Here is a 13,304-nt window from a genome sequence, read left to right on the forward strand (position 1 = left end):
TTAATAATAAAAAAGGAATAATGTGACATGGCATCCTATTAGGAGAGAAATAATATTTTTTTTTGTGTCAAGTATATTTTGAGAAAAAGAGGTAAAGTTGAGTGATATTGTGGTTCTAAAACAAACATAAGTGATATTTTTAGGTAATTTCTCAAACATGAGTGACTGTCCAGGGAAATTACTCCTCTAATTAGCCGCCAAAGACTCGTACAACCACTTATTTTGGGTAGTAAATAAAGTACTATTTTGAATGTAAGAAATGTGAATGCTTTGTTGAGAGAATCTTGAAAAATGATTAGACATGAAAATAAAATAAAATGACAAAAGTAAGAGGCCAAAACCCTTGAAAGAATTCAAACAGAAAAGGGGGGAAGCAAAGCGGCGGATATTGCTATGGTTTTCCCGCCTTGGAGTCCCGAGTCCTTGTCGTCTACTGTGTGTGGAGGACCCTTTTCTCACCCTTTTCTTCTTGTCTTTTAAAATCCCTATTTCTCTTCACTAGTCTCTGCCATCCCCTCTCTCTCTCATTTCAAAATTCTCTGCTTTCCATCTCCATTCTTCGAGGTATGTCTCATCCCTATAACTCAATTTATGGCTTCCGTTTTTGTCTATCAATTGTTGGCTATCCTTTTGCTTTTATTTTCTCTCTTTTGATTCATTTTGTGTGAGTTTTTTTTTATCATAAACCCATTGTTATGTGTCGAACACTCTTACGGCGTAGGTTTTGTTACTCTCCAAATCGACATCTTGTTACCCTAGGTTTAGTAGCCAAATTACAGGTGGATTCTGCAAAATTAGTGGATTTGTAATTTACTTTGTGAACGTTTTTATTAATTTGAGAGGAATTTCTCCAATTGGAATGGTGGTTTAATGAAAAGGAGAGGAATGTTGGGGGAAGAGGTTTACCTGGTATGAAGACAAGGAAAAATACATATGTAACCTTTAAGATGGAAAATCCTGGCTTGGATTGCTTTGGGATTTAGATCCATCACTGTTCTAGGATGGATCCATCGTTGGGTTTGGGCATTTGAAGAAGAGATGTGGTAGATGACCTAGTTAGGAGGTGGGAGAGATTGGATATATGGGACGAGGAGAGGTAGAGGTAGGTCAAAAAGTATTTGGGAGAGATAATTGGACATGACATGACATGACACAACTTCAACTTATCGAGGATATGATCTTAAGATAGAAGAGTGTGAAGGTCATAGATTAGGGTAGAAGGTTAGGTAATGGAGTGTTGTCTTGCTTTATGATGGGTTTAGGCTTTGTGGTGTTTGTTATAGTATTAACTTTATTCTTGTCGTTTCTTGCTTTTGATATCTATCATTATGAGTTGTTTATTGTCTTAATCATATTATTGTGTTAGTGTTTCCTTATTAGTTGCTATGTTTTCCTTATTGTCATTTTTTTTTCATACCTACTTTGATTTGTTGTACTTGAGCCAAGTTTCCTTTGGAAACAAGCATTTACCTCCTCAATGTAGGGGTAAGGTCTGTGTATTCTCTACCCTCCGCAAACCCCATTTGTGCTATTTCATGGGATATGCTATTGTTGTATTGTTCTAGGAGTTTTGGTTTCGCATTTCATTACAAATGATTTTAAGTTATATGACCCCTTTTACACGCACATACCATATTCGAACTTGTGTCTTGGGCCCTTTTAAGTTCTGGGACTTGTGACTAGGCCACATATTCAAACCCTGTGCCATGCAAATTAAAGAGTCAGGTCCATTATCCTCGTGTTTCAAAGGCTGTGGTTGGTCCAATATTAAGCCGGAGTCTAGAAAGACATACTTTCATCAGTCTTTAAAAGAATTTTTTTGAATAGTAATATTCTTATATTGCTAAAAACTTGCTGATATTATTAACTCCTACTTTAGTGTGATACAAACAAAATATTTACTGCTGCATGAAGGTTAATGTTTTACCTTCAATTCATCCAGCTATAATTCAGTTTCCTTGTCAAAGTTTAATATAGGAGTTGTATGGTCACAATCTGCTACCATTCGTTTGCATCTTATATCACACTTGTTCCATTTTGTGATGTTCTAAAATGTTTGGCACTGTTCTATTTTTTAAAACTTTAATATCCTCCAAGAATTCAAATTCATAATTTAAACTCTGATGCAATGTTTGTTTCCTTTTCCAAGCTGACTTTTCAATGTACTATATTTTTCCCAACTATCACTTAATATAATTCAATTTATCACTAGTATAGTACATAACTCAAGATGAGTATTCTTAACTTTGTGCTCCACATATAAATTAGCATTTCCTTGTGAACTGTTCATCTATTAATTGCAGCCATGCTTCATCTCAGTTTATTTTAAACTACTTCATTGGAATCATGATGAACTTAATCATGGCTTGGGAAAATTTATCATTGTTATGTGCTTAGAGGTTTTGTGATGTGTGGTTGGTCCCCCATCAAGTGAGCAGTTGGGCTTTTGATAGGGTATGTTAATACAGTTGGTCATCGGAAACAACCTCTCCACCTTGTAGGAGTAAGGTCTGCATATACACTAACCCCAAACCCTACTTTTGGGATTACACTGGGTATGTGTTGTTGTATGTTAATATAGTTGGTTTCATACATTTCTGATCGTTGTTCTACCCAATCTGATATGGGACATGGTTTATCTGTTCTTGGATGAGTGGTTGAATAAGGGGATAAATCCTTCTTTCTCCTTTATATTAAATGTAGTCAATCATTTTGAGGTCAGGAGAACAAAGAGTCATAGAGATGTGAGAAGTTTTGCTTTCGCTATCAATTGACCTCCTGTTAGCAGTGCTATACTAGATTGGTGCCCTAACTGGTACCTAAACAGCTTCCAATGAAGTTTATACTTTTTCCTTCACTAAAAAGTAACTCATCTCTACCTGAAGTGAAAGCAGTATGGTCATAAAAGTTTAGGTATTTGCACTCTGCTAAGCCCTGTAAGCTAAAACTTAGTTCATACTGTTTATTCAGTGCTTGGTTTTGGGATTATCTATTTTGACATGCTTTTAGAGAATAAATATCTTTTTTTCTACATTTTGTATTTTTGGTGTTTGCCCATTGAAGCATTTAATATCAGAAGTCAGAACCATCAACGACATCTATTCATAAACAATCCAAAGATGGTACTTTCAGTGAAAGCTTGGATTAATTTACTGAAACTGTCAATGTTAGAGCCTTAACCATGGGTTGATCCCCTAATTTGAAAAGAATAATAGGGTTTTAGTAACTTCTTTATTATTTTTTTTGACCGACAAATAACTTCTTTATTATGAACTTCATGTCTTGCCATAATCTGGATTAGTAGAATGCTTTGGTGTGTTGTTCAAAATTGCAAACAACTGTAGAATGATCTTTGGTAGAGTTGTAATTCTTGTATCACTCATCTTATTAGTATAATCAGAGCATATGAAAAGGTATTAATTCACTTAAATGCAGGTGTTAAAACAATTCTCAAGAAAATGAAGAATGTGATTGAACAAGATGAAGTATATTATTCTGCCGTGAAGGGCCCCTATCAACTGAATGAAGATATCTGTCCAGCTTTCCCTCCAATGCAGCTTTCTGAAGATTCTTCTGCATTTCTGCATGGTTCCAATCTGCTTACTCCAAAACAAAAACTTGTTTGTAATGAAGCTGCAGATCTGGCTCTTCTTTCTAACTCATCTGCAAGCTCTTGCTCTAGTTCCTCTGATATATCGGCCAAGGAAGGTTTTGATTCTTTAACATTAACACCAGAATTTGATTCAGAGTCTTACAGCTCATCTCCTGATGAGCACCAAAAATCGGCCTTAAGTGGGGTGAAAACAACCTTGCAAGGAGACTATTTGGAGATGGAGAACAAGGAAGAAAATGCCTATGGTATCGACCATGAATCTTTGGATTGTACATCAAAGCTTAGAGAAGACAGGGAGTATGAAATGGTGCTGAACAGTATCATGGATCAGGAACATAAACTCAGTGTTTCCGACCAAAAAATCCAGTTCTCAGAAGAAGAGATACAGGGCTTGAAGTATGAACTTGAGAGAAATGAAGCAGTTGCCAAGCTTATAGTTTTCCTGAAAGTGCAGCTTGATACAGCTAGAAGTGAGGTAACGATGCACAAGGATGATTTTGAAATGGACAGAAGTACGATACAGGAACTGCAAAAGCAAGTAGCTCTGCTAGAAAGTCAGGTATCAAACTCTGATTACAAGATTGAGATATGGGAAAGTGAGTTAGAAATGACTAGAGAAAAGCTTGAGGCGTCGGAGGAAGAAGTTGCCAAGTTAAAGCATGATTGTTCAAAAGTGATCACTGAGAACACTTGCTATTTGGCTGATCAGCTTGAATTAACTCAGGAAGAGTTAATCTTGCTAAAGGGGAAGCTTGAGTCTGAGGAAAGACGTGCGTCAGAACTACATGAGGGCGTTATGAGGTACAAAGCTGACATATCAGATTGCGACCAAGAGATCAGGAGAATCAATGCTGTACTAGAGGAGACCCAACAAAACTTCTGCATGCAGAAAGAGCAGTTCCAGTCTCAAATGACTAGTTTGTCAGAACAGCAGGCCCTGCAAGAGGCAAGGACTGAACAGTTGGAGATGCAAAACAGATCATTAGAACGTAAGGCAAGTCAATGTGGAGCTCAGATGGTTGAAATGAAAACTTTGCATGAGGTTCAAAAAATCAAATGGAAGGCTGAAATTGAATGCTTGAAAATGGAGATAAATAAGAAAGGTGAAGAGGTCCAAGGTTTGAATAAAGACCTTGACAAGCTTAAACTGGACTATGACACAGTAGTTGCCGAGAAAGATGAGGAACACGCTAAGGTACAAACACTTGGTGCAGAAGTGATGTCTCGGGACATCCAAATCCAAGAAATGGAGAATCATCTGAAGCAGCTGATTGCAGGATCTGAAAGTGCTCAGAAATCAATAGAAGAATTAAGACTAAAAGTGGAGGAGTTGCAGAATGAAGTGGAGAGACAAACGTTGGTAATCTCTGATAGAGCTGAGGAGAAAAGGGAGGCTATACGGCAACTGTGTTTCTCATTGGAGCATTACAGAATTGGATATAAGGAACTCCTCCAGGATTGCGTGCAGCGTAGAAGACATGCAGTTATAGCTGCCTAGTTCACTTAATAGCTTCATTATTTGTTTCCTGAATGCGCTTCAGAAATTTGGATTCTTTATATTTTATTGTAGTTACTTTTGTGGTATTGTGTCGTACTAATTATATGGGATGCTTTTGTATCGATGCTTATACCAAATGTGGATGCTTTAAATGTATCTATTCGAATATTCATGTTAGCAACTCAATATCAGGTGATACATTGTCCTGGAGTATGGACTACAACAATTTGAAGGTCCTAATATGGGCTACATACGAAGCCTTCTTTTGTTTGGAACTGATAATGTATGTTCAGTTTTGAGTAAGTATTCTTATATTCAGGATTAGTGTACACAATTCGTTGTTCAACCTAAACATTCAGAAATCAACACATTTGCTTTGTATTTTCAAATCAACAGGCATATTTTTTCTTCAAGAAAACCCATTTGTTGCACAGTTTTTTAAAAAATTGGCTTCATTCTTGACTTGGAACAAGAGGTTTGGACCTAAATTTGTGCCCAAAAGAGCAGCAAATGTTAGGTGGAAGTCTACTAACTAAAATACTCATTACTTGTAAATAAATAATCATTATGTGTAAATTATAAAGAGATACTAATAGCTTAAGAATCAAGACTTAGAACCAACTAATATTAAATGTGCTTGAACCAGATTTAATGCTTGGGTTTTGTTGACAGACTTTATTTGTAGAAACTGTTTGAAAGGTTGACCATTTCATTTCTAAGGTGGTGTCTGACCATTTCAAAGTCAACACGCTCCAATGATTTATTTTCCCTATGAACTTTTTTTCCCTATTATTTCCTAGTATTAGTAGATATCTCCGGTTCATATTTTGAAAAAGTTTTGTTTTCATATTTATAAGTGCTCATAACATAAATAAGTTAATCACGTAAAATATGCATCTTCTTTTATTCTTTCACATCAATATCAATTGGATCATACGTGAGGTTTTACGGCTTATTAATTAAGATTACTGCATATAATTAAAAGAAAATGTGGAGAATTTTGAATGGTTAACTTGTCAACGTAATGGGCACTTGAGAACACACATGCGCAAAAATAATTCAAAAATTGAACCGAAAACATTTAATATAAACAATCTATCATATGTACAAGAGGATAATCGGAACAATTTGTTTGACTATTTGAGTGTCTAAATGAAATTTGTTGACAAGTTTAAGAAGTTATCAATGTATTCTACCTTTTATATTTTGAAATAATAATTAATTTTAAAATTTCATTATATCCTTAATAAAAAAAAATATATAATCACAAAATATTATGGCTGCCCATTTTTCATTTTTTTAAAAAATTAATATAAAATCAAATTATATCACATAAATTACGGAGTACTTCATTCAATTTGTGGGAGATTATATATATATATATATATATATTTTGTCCTCCCTTTAATTATGTAGCAAAGTTAGGCAGTGACAGATGTTCAGTACGAAAATAAATGAAGGATTTATTGTTGGGGGTTGGAAATTTGCAATATCAATTCAGTCAAGAAATTAATCGTAATTTACAAGCTAAAATATGTGAACCGAAATGCACACTTTCTGGTCCACATATTTAGAAGAAGAAATTGATATACAAAGAAAAGGTCCACTTTAATTTATTTAATTTTATTTTAACTAGTAATAAATAATTAAGAGAGTTTTTAAAATTGTTTTTTTTTATGAGTTATGGTCTAACATTTCTTAGTTATGATTAACATTCATTTCATTTTACACCATATTATTTTAATTGATCAAAAAGCTCTACTATGAATTTTTAAAGCGTTATGCTTGAAACTCAAAATTTACTTTGATTTTATTAATGATAAAATTGATTAAATTTATTTAAAAAAATCACATGTCTGACCAGCTAATACATTGTGTAAGCTATTTTTTCCTTTAAAAAGTGACATCCACATTACGAAATCCATCTTTCAATTCAATTTTAGAATTAAACCTTTTACTATTATATTATTCTTACACATATATGAAGTTGAGTATTAAATGTTAATTACTATTCTTATACGTTTGGACATGTAATTTCATCTCGTGATTTGAAATTATGAGAGGAAATTAGTGTTTGGACATTCAATTTCATCTCATAATTTCAAATCGTGAGATGAAATCTCAAATTCTTCAAAAGTTTTGATTGGAGAATTTCATATCATGATTCCACATTTTTAAAATACAAAAAATGACCACATTTTGTAATATAGAATTCCATCATTTTATATCTTCATTTTATTTTGAAAAATACCAGAAGAGTGATAATATTCACGGGATGTGAACATGATGATATGGTTATTTATCATATTGACCAGCAAACAACTCAATTAATATAGTACACTACAACTCAAATTTAATTTTATTTTTTATTGAACTAAATCGATCAAAAAATGTTATGGATATTTTTTTAGAATACCTTTGTGATGGTCTGCTATAATTTTGTTATAAACTTTTCCTATTTGATAAAATTGTATAAATAATTTTAATAATTTTAACATCTTGTGAGTTTTTTATGTTCATAACTAAACCATACAACTTTTAAATCCAAATTACATATTAAATAAAATTGTAATTTCATCTCACATAATTTTACATCACAATTTGATCTCACTAATAAATCCTTAAAGTAGAAGAAAAGAAGAAGACAAATTCATCAAAATGACATCAGAAAGGAGTTTAGAGCTTGCAAAAGCAAGGGTGGATCATTTTGGGAATTTGTGCACTATATTTGGAGGACATATATATGAGTACTCAAACTTCATCAAAAGAGACTAAAATGTCAATTTTAAATCATTGTCTTCTTTCTTGTCCCTCCTTTTGCCTTGCCCTTTATGGTAAGTTATTCATATATAAAATTAATATAAAATACTCCCTCCGTCCCTATTTACTTGTCCATATTTCCTTTTTTGGTTGTCCCTATTTAGTTGTCCATTTTGACAAATCAAGAAAGGACAACAAATTTTTTCCTATTATACCCTTATTTACACTTCTTGAAAATTGTAAAAGTGTATGTTGTTTTCCTCCAATTTATTTCACTTTAATTCAAATAAGTGGTTGTAATTTTGAAGTGAAAAGTTGTCATAAGGGTAAAATTGTAACTTCACTGTGCTAATCATTGTTGCCTTAATCTGTGTGTCATTTCTAAAGTGGACAACTAAAAAGGGACGGAGGGAGTATTTGATATATTATTTAAAATGAGTATTTCTTTCGTTTAAAAAAAAGATCTAATTTTATTTTTAATCTGTTTAAAAAAGAATGATTTATTTCTATTTTTGGCAATACTTTAACTTCAACTTTTCACTTGACATGTTTAAGGCCACAAGATTAAAAGACATTTTGGTACATTTGACATAACTTTAATTTAGAATCACAAGATTAAAAAATCTTCTTTTTTTTCTTAAACTCCATAAGTTATACTAGGTCTTTTTTTTTAAACGGAGGGAGTAATATATTGATGGACCATACTCAAAGAAATGTGTGATTTGCTACCATTTGAGATTGGAGATTGAATCAAAGTCCAGGGATTTAGGAACAAAAAATCTTCTTTTCTAATATTGGCAAAAAGGTCAAAACCTTTTTAACTTAAAAATGGTTTGCCTTTGATGGGATTGGAGAGACTTTTTTATTTTCTTTCTCTATTTAATTGCTAACTCAATACCCATAGTGGGAGTGGGTGTGTTGATTGGAGAAAGATTTGGTACTCTACAAACAAAACTGACATAGGATACTTGACTATGAGTTTTTTGGTTTAATTTCCTTTAAATATTTCTTTTTTGCTTTAATAAATTTTCTTATTGTTATGAAGTCAACTCAAAGCTTTGAAATATCAGAATGTGTGTGTAATCCGTTAAAAGAAAGGTAAGCAATAGTGAACTTTGATAATATAACCCAAATATGTTTGGTGTGCAGTTGTGTATCATTACCTTACTTGCGTCAAAGGTTATTTAATTTTTTTTTAAAAAAATAAGATAAATACACTTTATTATTCCCAATTCCATTTATGAAATTTCACTGTGTATATTATTATTATTAGTGACAACACAATATTTACATCATTCGTCATAAAATTCACCACAATAATATCTATGTATTAATTGAGTCTATAATCCGGCTAATTAAGTAAGTAGTATTACATAAGTGGGAAACAAAGAAAAAACAATTTGAGTAGTCTATGTTATTATTGTTTTATTTTGATGATTTAACAAATTATAGAGAAATAGGATTTGCTAGAGGGATCTGATTCTTCGAGTTGTAGTTGTACAAGACAAGTCAATGGAGTGTAGCTATAAAACTCCAAAAATTGCATTCGTAGGTGAGCATGACAACAAAGGTGCAAAGTACCTGTCCAATGACATGCTACTAGATTGATTTGTCTCTCTTGTACATTGGACACATTCACAAGAAAGCAACCTATTTTTGCAATCAAGAATATTCAAAAAGCAAAATTCATTTTCAAAGAAGAACCATTCTCATATACAACAAGGGACATGATCTAGTGTAGCAGTGTCTTGAGTTCTTCTTTGAGCTAAGTATCTTGTGCTCATATGTGTAAGATATATTCCTATGTTACAAAGGAGATCAGATCGTGCCAGCTCTAATGATGAAGAGATGAGTTTACGACTAGAGTTAGCCATGTTGTAGTTATTTGAAGTCTATATGTTAACTAGAGTTAGTGCTTTGAGTCTTGTAATAATAGATGTGTTACAAGGTGCATAGTATTAAGAGTTTAATCCTTTGCGAGTAATTTGAGCTTGTATTCATGAGTTGCTTGAAGTTATTAGAGTTTTGAAAAATTATGTGTGACAAGTCGTAATATTTTCTTTTCTTAAGCAAGAAAGTTTCCACATGAACATCGATCAATGTTCTTTTCTTTAAATATTTACTATACTTTCTATTACTAGCACAATCAAAAGACCTGGTCACCTAACTGAAGGTGGACCAACAATCATATATGTACTCCCTTTCATCCCATTTTAACTATATTTAGCTCAAAAAAAATTGTCACTAATATATTATACCATTAACTTGTAAGAAGTATGCATACTATTTAATAGGAAATATTATTCTACCTTTATTAAATAGGAGTAACTTAGTAATGGAGGGAGTATTAATAAAGCACATAATATGCTTTCAAATATCTCAAAAAGTCAAAACTCATGCTTCAAAAGTTTTTATAATAATAATTAATACCTTAGTAATAATTGGGTTTGGTACAAGTTTAAAAGAGACGAAGAAAAACAGGAAAACGTTGGAGCACTAATTGAAATCCATTGAATTAAATAAATGACTTATTCATTATCTTAACTTAATTAATCTTTCCTCCCATAAAATGATCGTCATTACAGCAGAAGCATGCTGTCATCATCAAATCAAACTCCCCATTCCTCTATCCCCCACGTGTAATATTTTCATTGGTCGTATGGCATTCCAGGCTGGAGCCAGTCTCAGCTTTGATGGCGTCGGCTCAGACGCACAGAGTCTCTTTTTTTTTTTTCTGTCGGTGTCCGATACTCACATTGAACCTCGATTAAATTTGGATTTGCGCCGGAAAATTTCACATTGGAGAATAAAGCACTCTCTAACATAGGTGATTCTATACCCAAAAAGGCTCAAACTCAAAACCTTTAATTAAGGATGAAGGAGTACTTACCACTCCACTACAACGTCGTCGTTGGTTAGAGAGTCTCATTTACTCTTTAGTCACCGCTCTTTAAATTTTGGCCCTTATTTATTGGCTGGCCAATTCTAGTAGGACCACATTAGAAAACTGCAAAGAGATAAATTAGTTTTTAATTTAATAAAAGGAAAAGCTAAAGAGAAACTGCTGTGAGCTTTACAGCTAGCCTTCTCTGTACGAACGACTGCCACGTATACTTTCACTCGTCAATGCCGAGTTTTTATAAATCTCCTCGCCGAGGGAAGCGTTGACTCACCTATAAAGTCTTCTCTTATCGTTTCTTCTACGGAGTGAATTAAATTTGATAGCTGGTTGGGAGGTAAATCATCATTTATAAAATTAATTCGATATTTGGTTCACCGTTTAAAAACCATCATAACTAATATTTTCTTCATTTCATATTAAGTTAATTTTTGAGGCATTTTTTATTTTTCAAATTAACTTAATTGTTTAGTTTTCAAGACTACTTTTAGAGTGTTCTTCCAATTTTACCCTTCTTTAGTTAGTATTGGAATTAGTGATTAATTAATATTTAGTTATTTTAATCATAAATTTGACAATAATTAATAAGGATAAAAATGAAAAACTAGGTTCAATTTATGTCTTAATCTACTTTTTTTAAAGGGTGTGAAACACCTTAAAAATTAACTGGAAAAATCCTTTTGACCAGAAAAATTTGGCCATAATTTAGCCAGAATGGTAAAAAGACATGTTCACATTATAAACTAATTTGTTTTTGGACATTTTTGCCCTTTAACTCAAATATTGAGTATATTCTTCAATTATGTTTTCAATGCATTGAAAATGATGGATGAGATTAATTATTTATGATTTCATAGTTAAACATTAAAAATGAACCACAAAATCCACCAAAGAAAACATAAGTTTCACCCACTCTTCTCTCTTGAAATTTTCAAGATCTAAAAAAAAAAAAATTTAAAATAAAATAAAATGTAAGCGTAGTAGTAAAAAACTACATAATAAAAAAGTAGTAAAAAATATATCTGTTTTTCAGTTTCATAAATTCCTCCTTTTTACTTATTCTTTTTTTGTTTATTTATTTTCCATTTCTTATTTCTTAATGATAAAAAGAGAAAAATTAAAAAGTATAAAAGAGGATTAAAGTGTAGGTGATCTATTTTAGTTTATAATTTCTAATCTAGAAAAGATAAATTATATCTAAATTTAACTATTAAAAATTTATATCTATAATACTCAAAATTAAAAATCTGAAATTGATCGAGTTGGCTAAACAATTACTCCTATTTATTTCAAGGAGTTGTTATTACATATCGATTTCTAGAAAGAAGTTAAATAAGAAAAATATATTTTATTTGATTATACTTAGAATGTATGTGAGCGGAATATGAAGAAAATTGAAACTATAATAATGTTTCTCTTATTATGTGATTGTCTTCGTATCCTCGATCGTATATGAATCATATCATACACAAATAAAGACTCATTAAAATTAATATATTTTTTATTTTAGTACTGGAGACATATACAAATATTTTTTGGATAAAAATGTTGATGGCGCTTCATTGAAAAATTATAATAACACGGAAAGGATATATAAAGTTCTTTATGATTTCAAAATAAACTTTTATAAAAATAATTGAAAAAAAACATCTTCATAGTTCTCCGATAATAATGATAACACAAATTTATTAAGCATGAACTATCAAAGTTTCATAACATATATATTTTTCTTTATTAGTATTATTTGTTGTTTTATAAAAAAAAAAGTTTGTTATTAAATCATATGTTAAAATATTGAGTATACATAGTTATAGTCATAATATTAATATTATTTTTCCCTCAAATTAATATTTTTTTTGAAACTGATTATGAATTTTTATAATTAAGTAATTTTATTGTATTTATTATATAAATAAATTTAAATTACATTTTAGATAATTTTTTAAATATAATGTAAAATAGTTTAATAATAACAATCAAAACTCAAAACACTCTAGTTCATATGTATCAACTCTAGATAACAAACCAAAAGAGCCAAATATTATAGTCTTGTGCCCCTGTGTTATGTCAATTTGATGATTTTGAGAATCATTACTTATATTTGTTACTAATATGAGCTCTAATTAGGTAATTATAGTAATTATTAGTATGTTAAAAAAAATTAAGCTATGCATAAAAAATAAAAATACAATTTGAAAAAATATTTCAATAATGACAATCAAAACTCAAAGTACTTTAGAATTAGTATATATCGACACATTATAGAAATACTAAAATCATATGGTTCATAAGCGACGATCCTATTTAACAACAACCAAATATAGTTACACATAATGTTGTAGTTTTGCATATTTGCTAATTATTATGTTTTAAAAAATTAAACTACATATTTAAATAATTAAGTGATATCCCTAGTTAACAACAAGCTAAGAGTATTTCAAAAAAAAAAAAAGCTAAGAGAGTGTTTATGCATTAATGTTATAGTTTTGCACCTTTATATTATATCGACTTGATAAATTATGAATTATTACTGA

The 13,304-nt window shown here is 31.0% G+C and overlaps 1 protein-coding gene across 1 annotated transcript; it reads left to right on the plus strand.

Annotated features, from left to right (window-relative positions):
• Positions 1 to 358: 358 nt before the first annotated feature.
• Positions 359 to 5,267, plus strand: LOC125860737 (protein NETWORKED 4B). Its single transcript, XM_049540757.1, has 2 exons — positions 359 to 564; positions 3,436 to 5,267. The coding sequence occupies exon 2, from the start codon at positions 3,459 to 3,461 to the stop codon at positions 5,109 to 5,111; it is 1,653 nt and encodes a 550-aa protein (XP_049396714.1). The 5' UTR covers positions 359 to 564; positions 3,436 to 3,458; the 3' UTR covers positions 5,112 to 5,267.
• Positions 5,268 to 13,304: the final 8,037 nt, after the last annotated feature.

This window comes from Solanum stenotomum, chromosome 3 (genome assembly GCF_019186545.1).
Source record: "Solanum stenotomum isolate F172 chromosome 3, ASM1918654v1, whole genome shotgun sequence".
In the NCBI taxonomy this organism is placed as follows: Eukaryota; Viridiplantae; Streptophyta; class Magnoliopsida; order Solanales; family Solanaceae; genus Solanum; species Solanum stenotomum.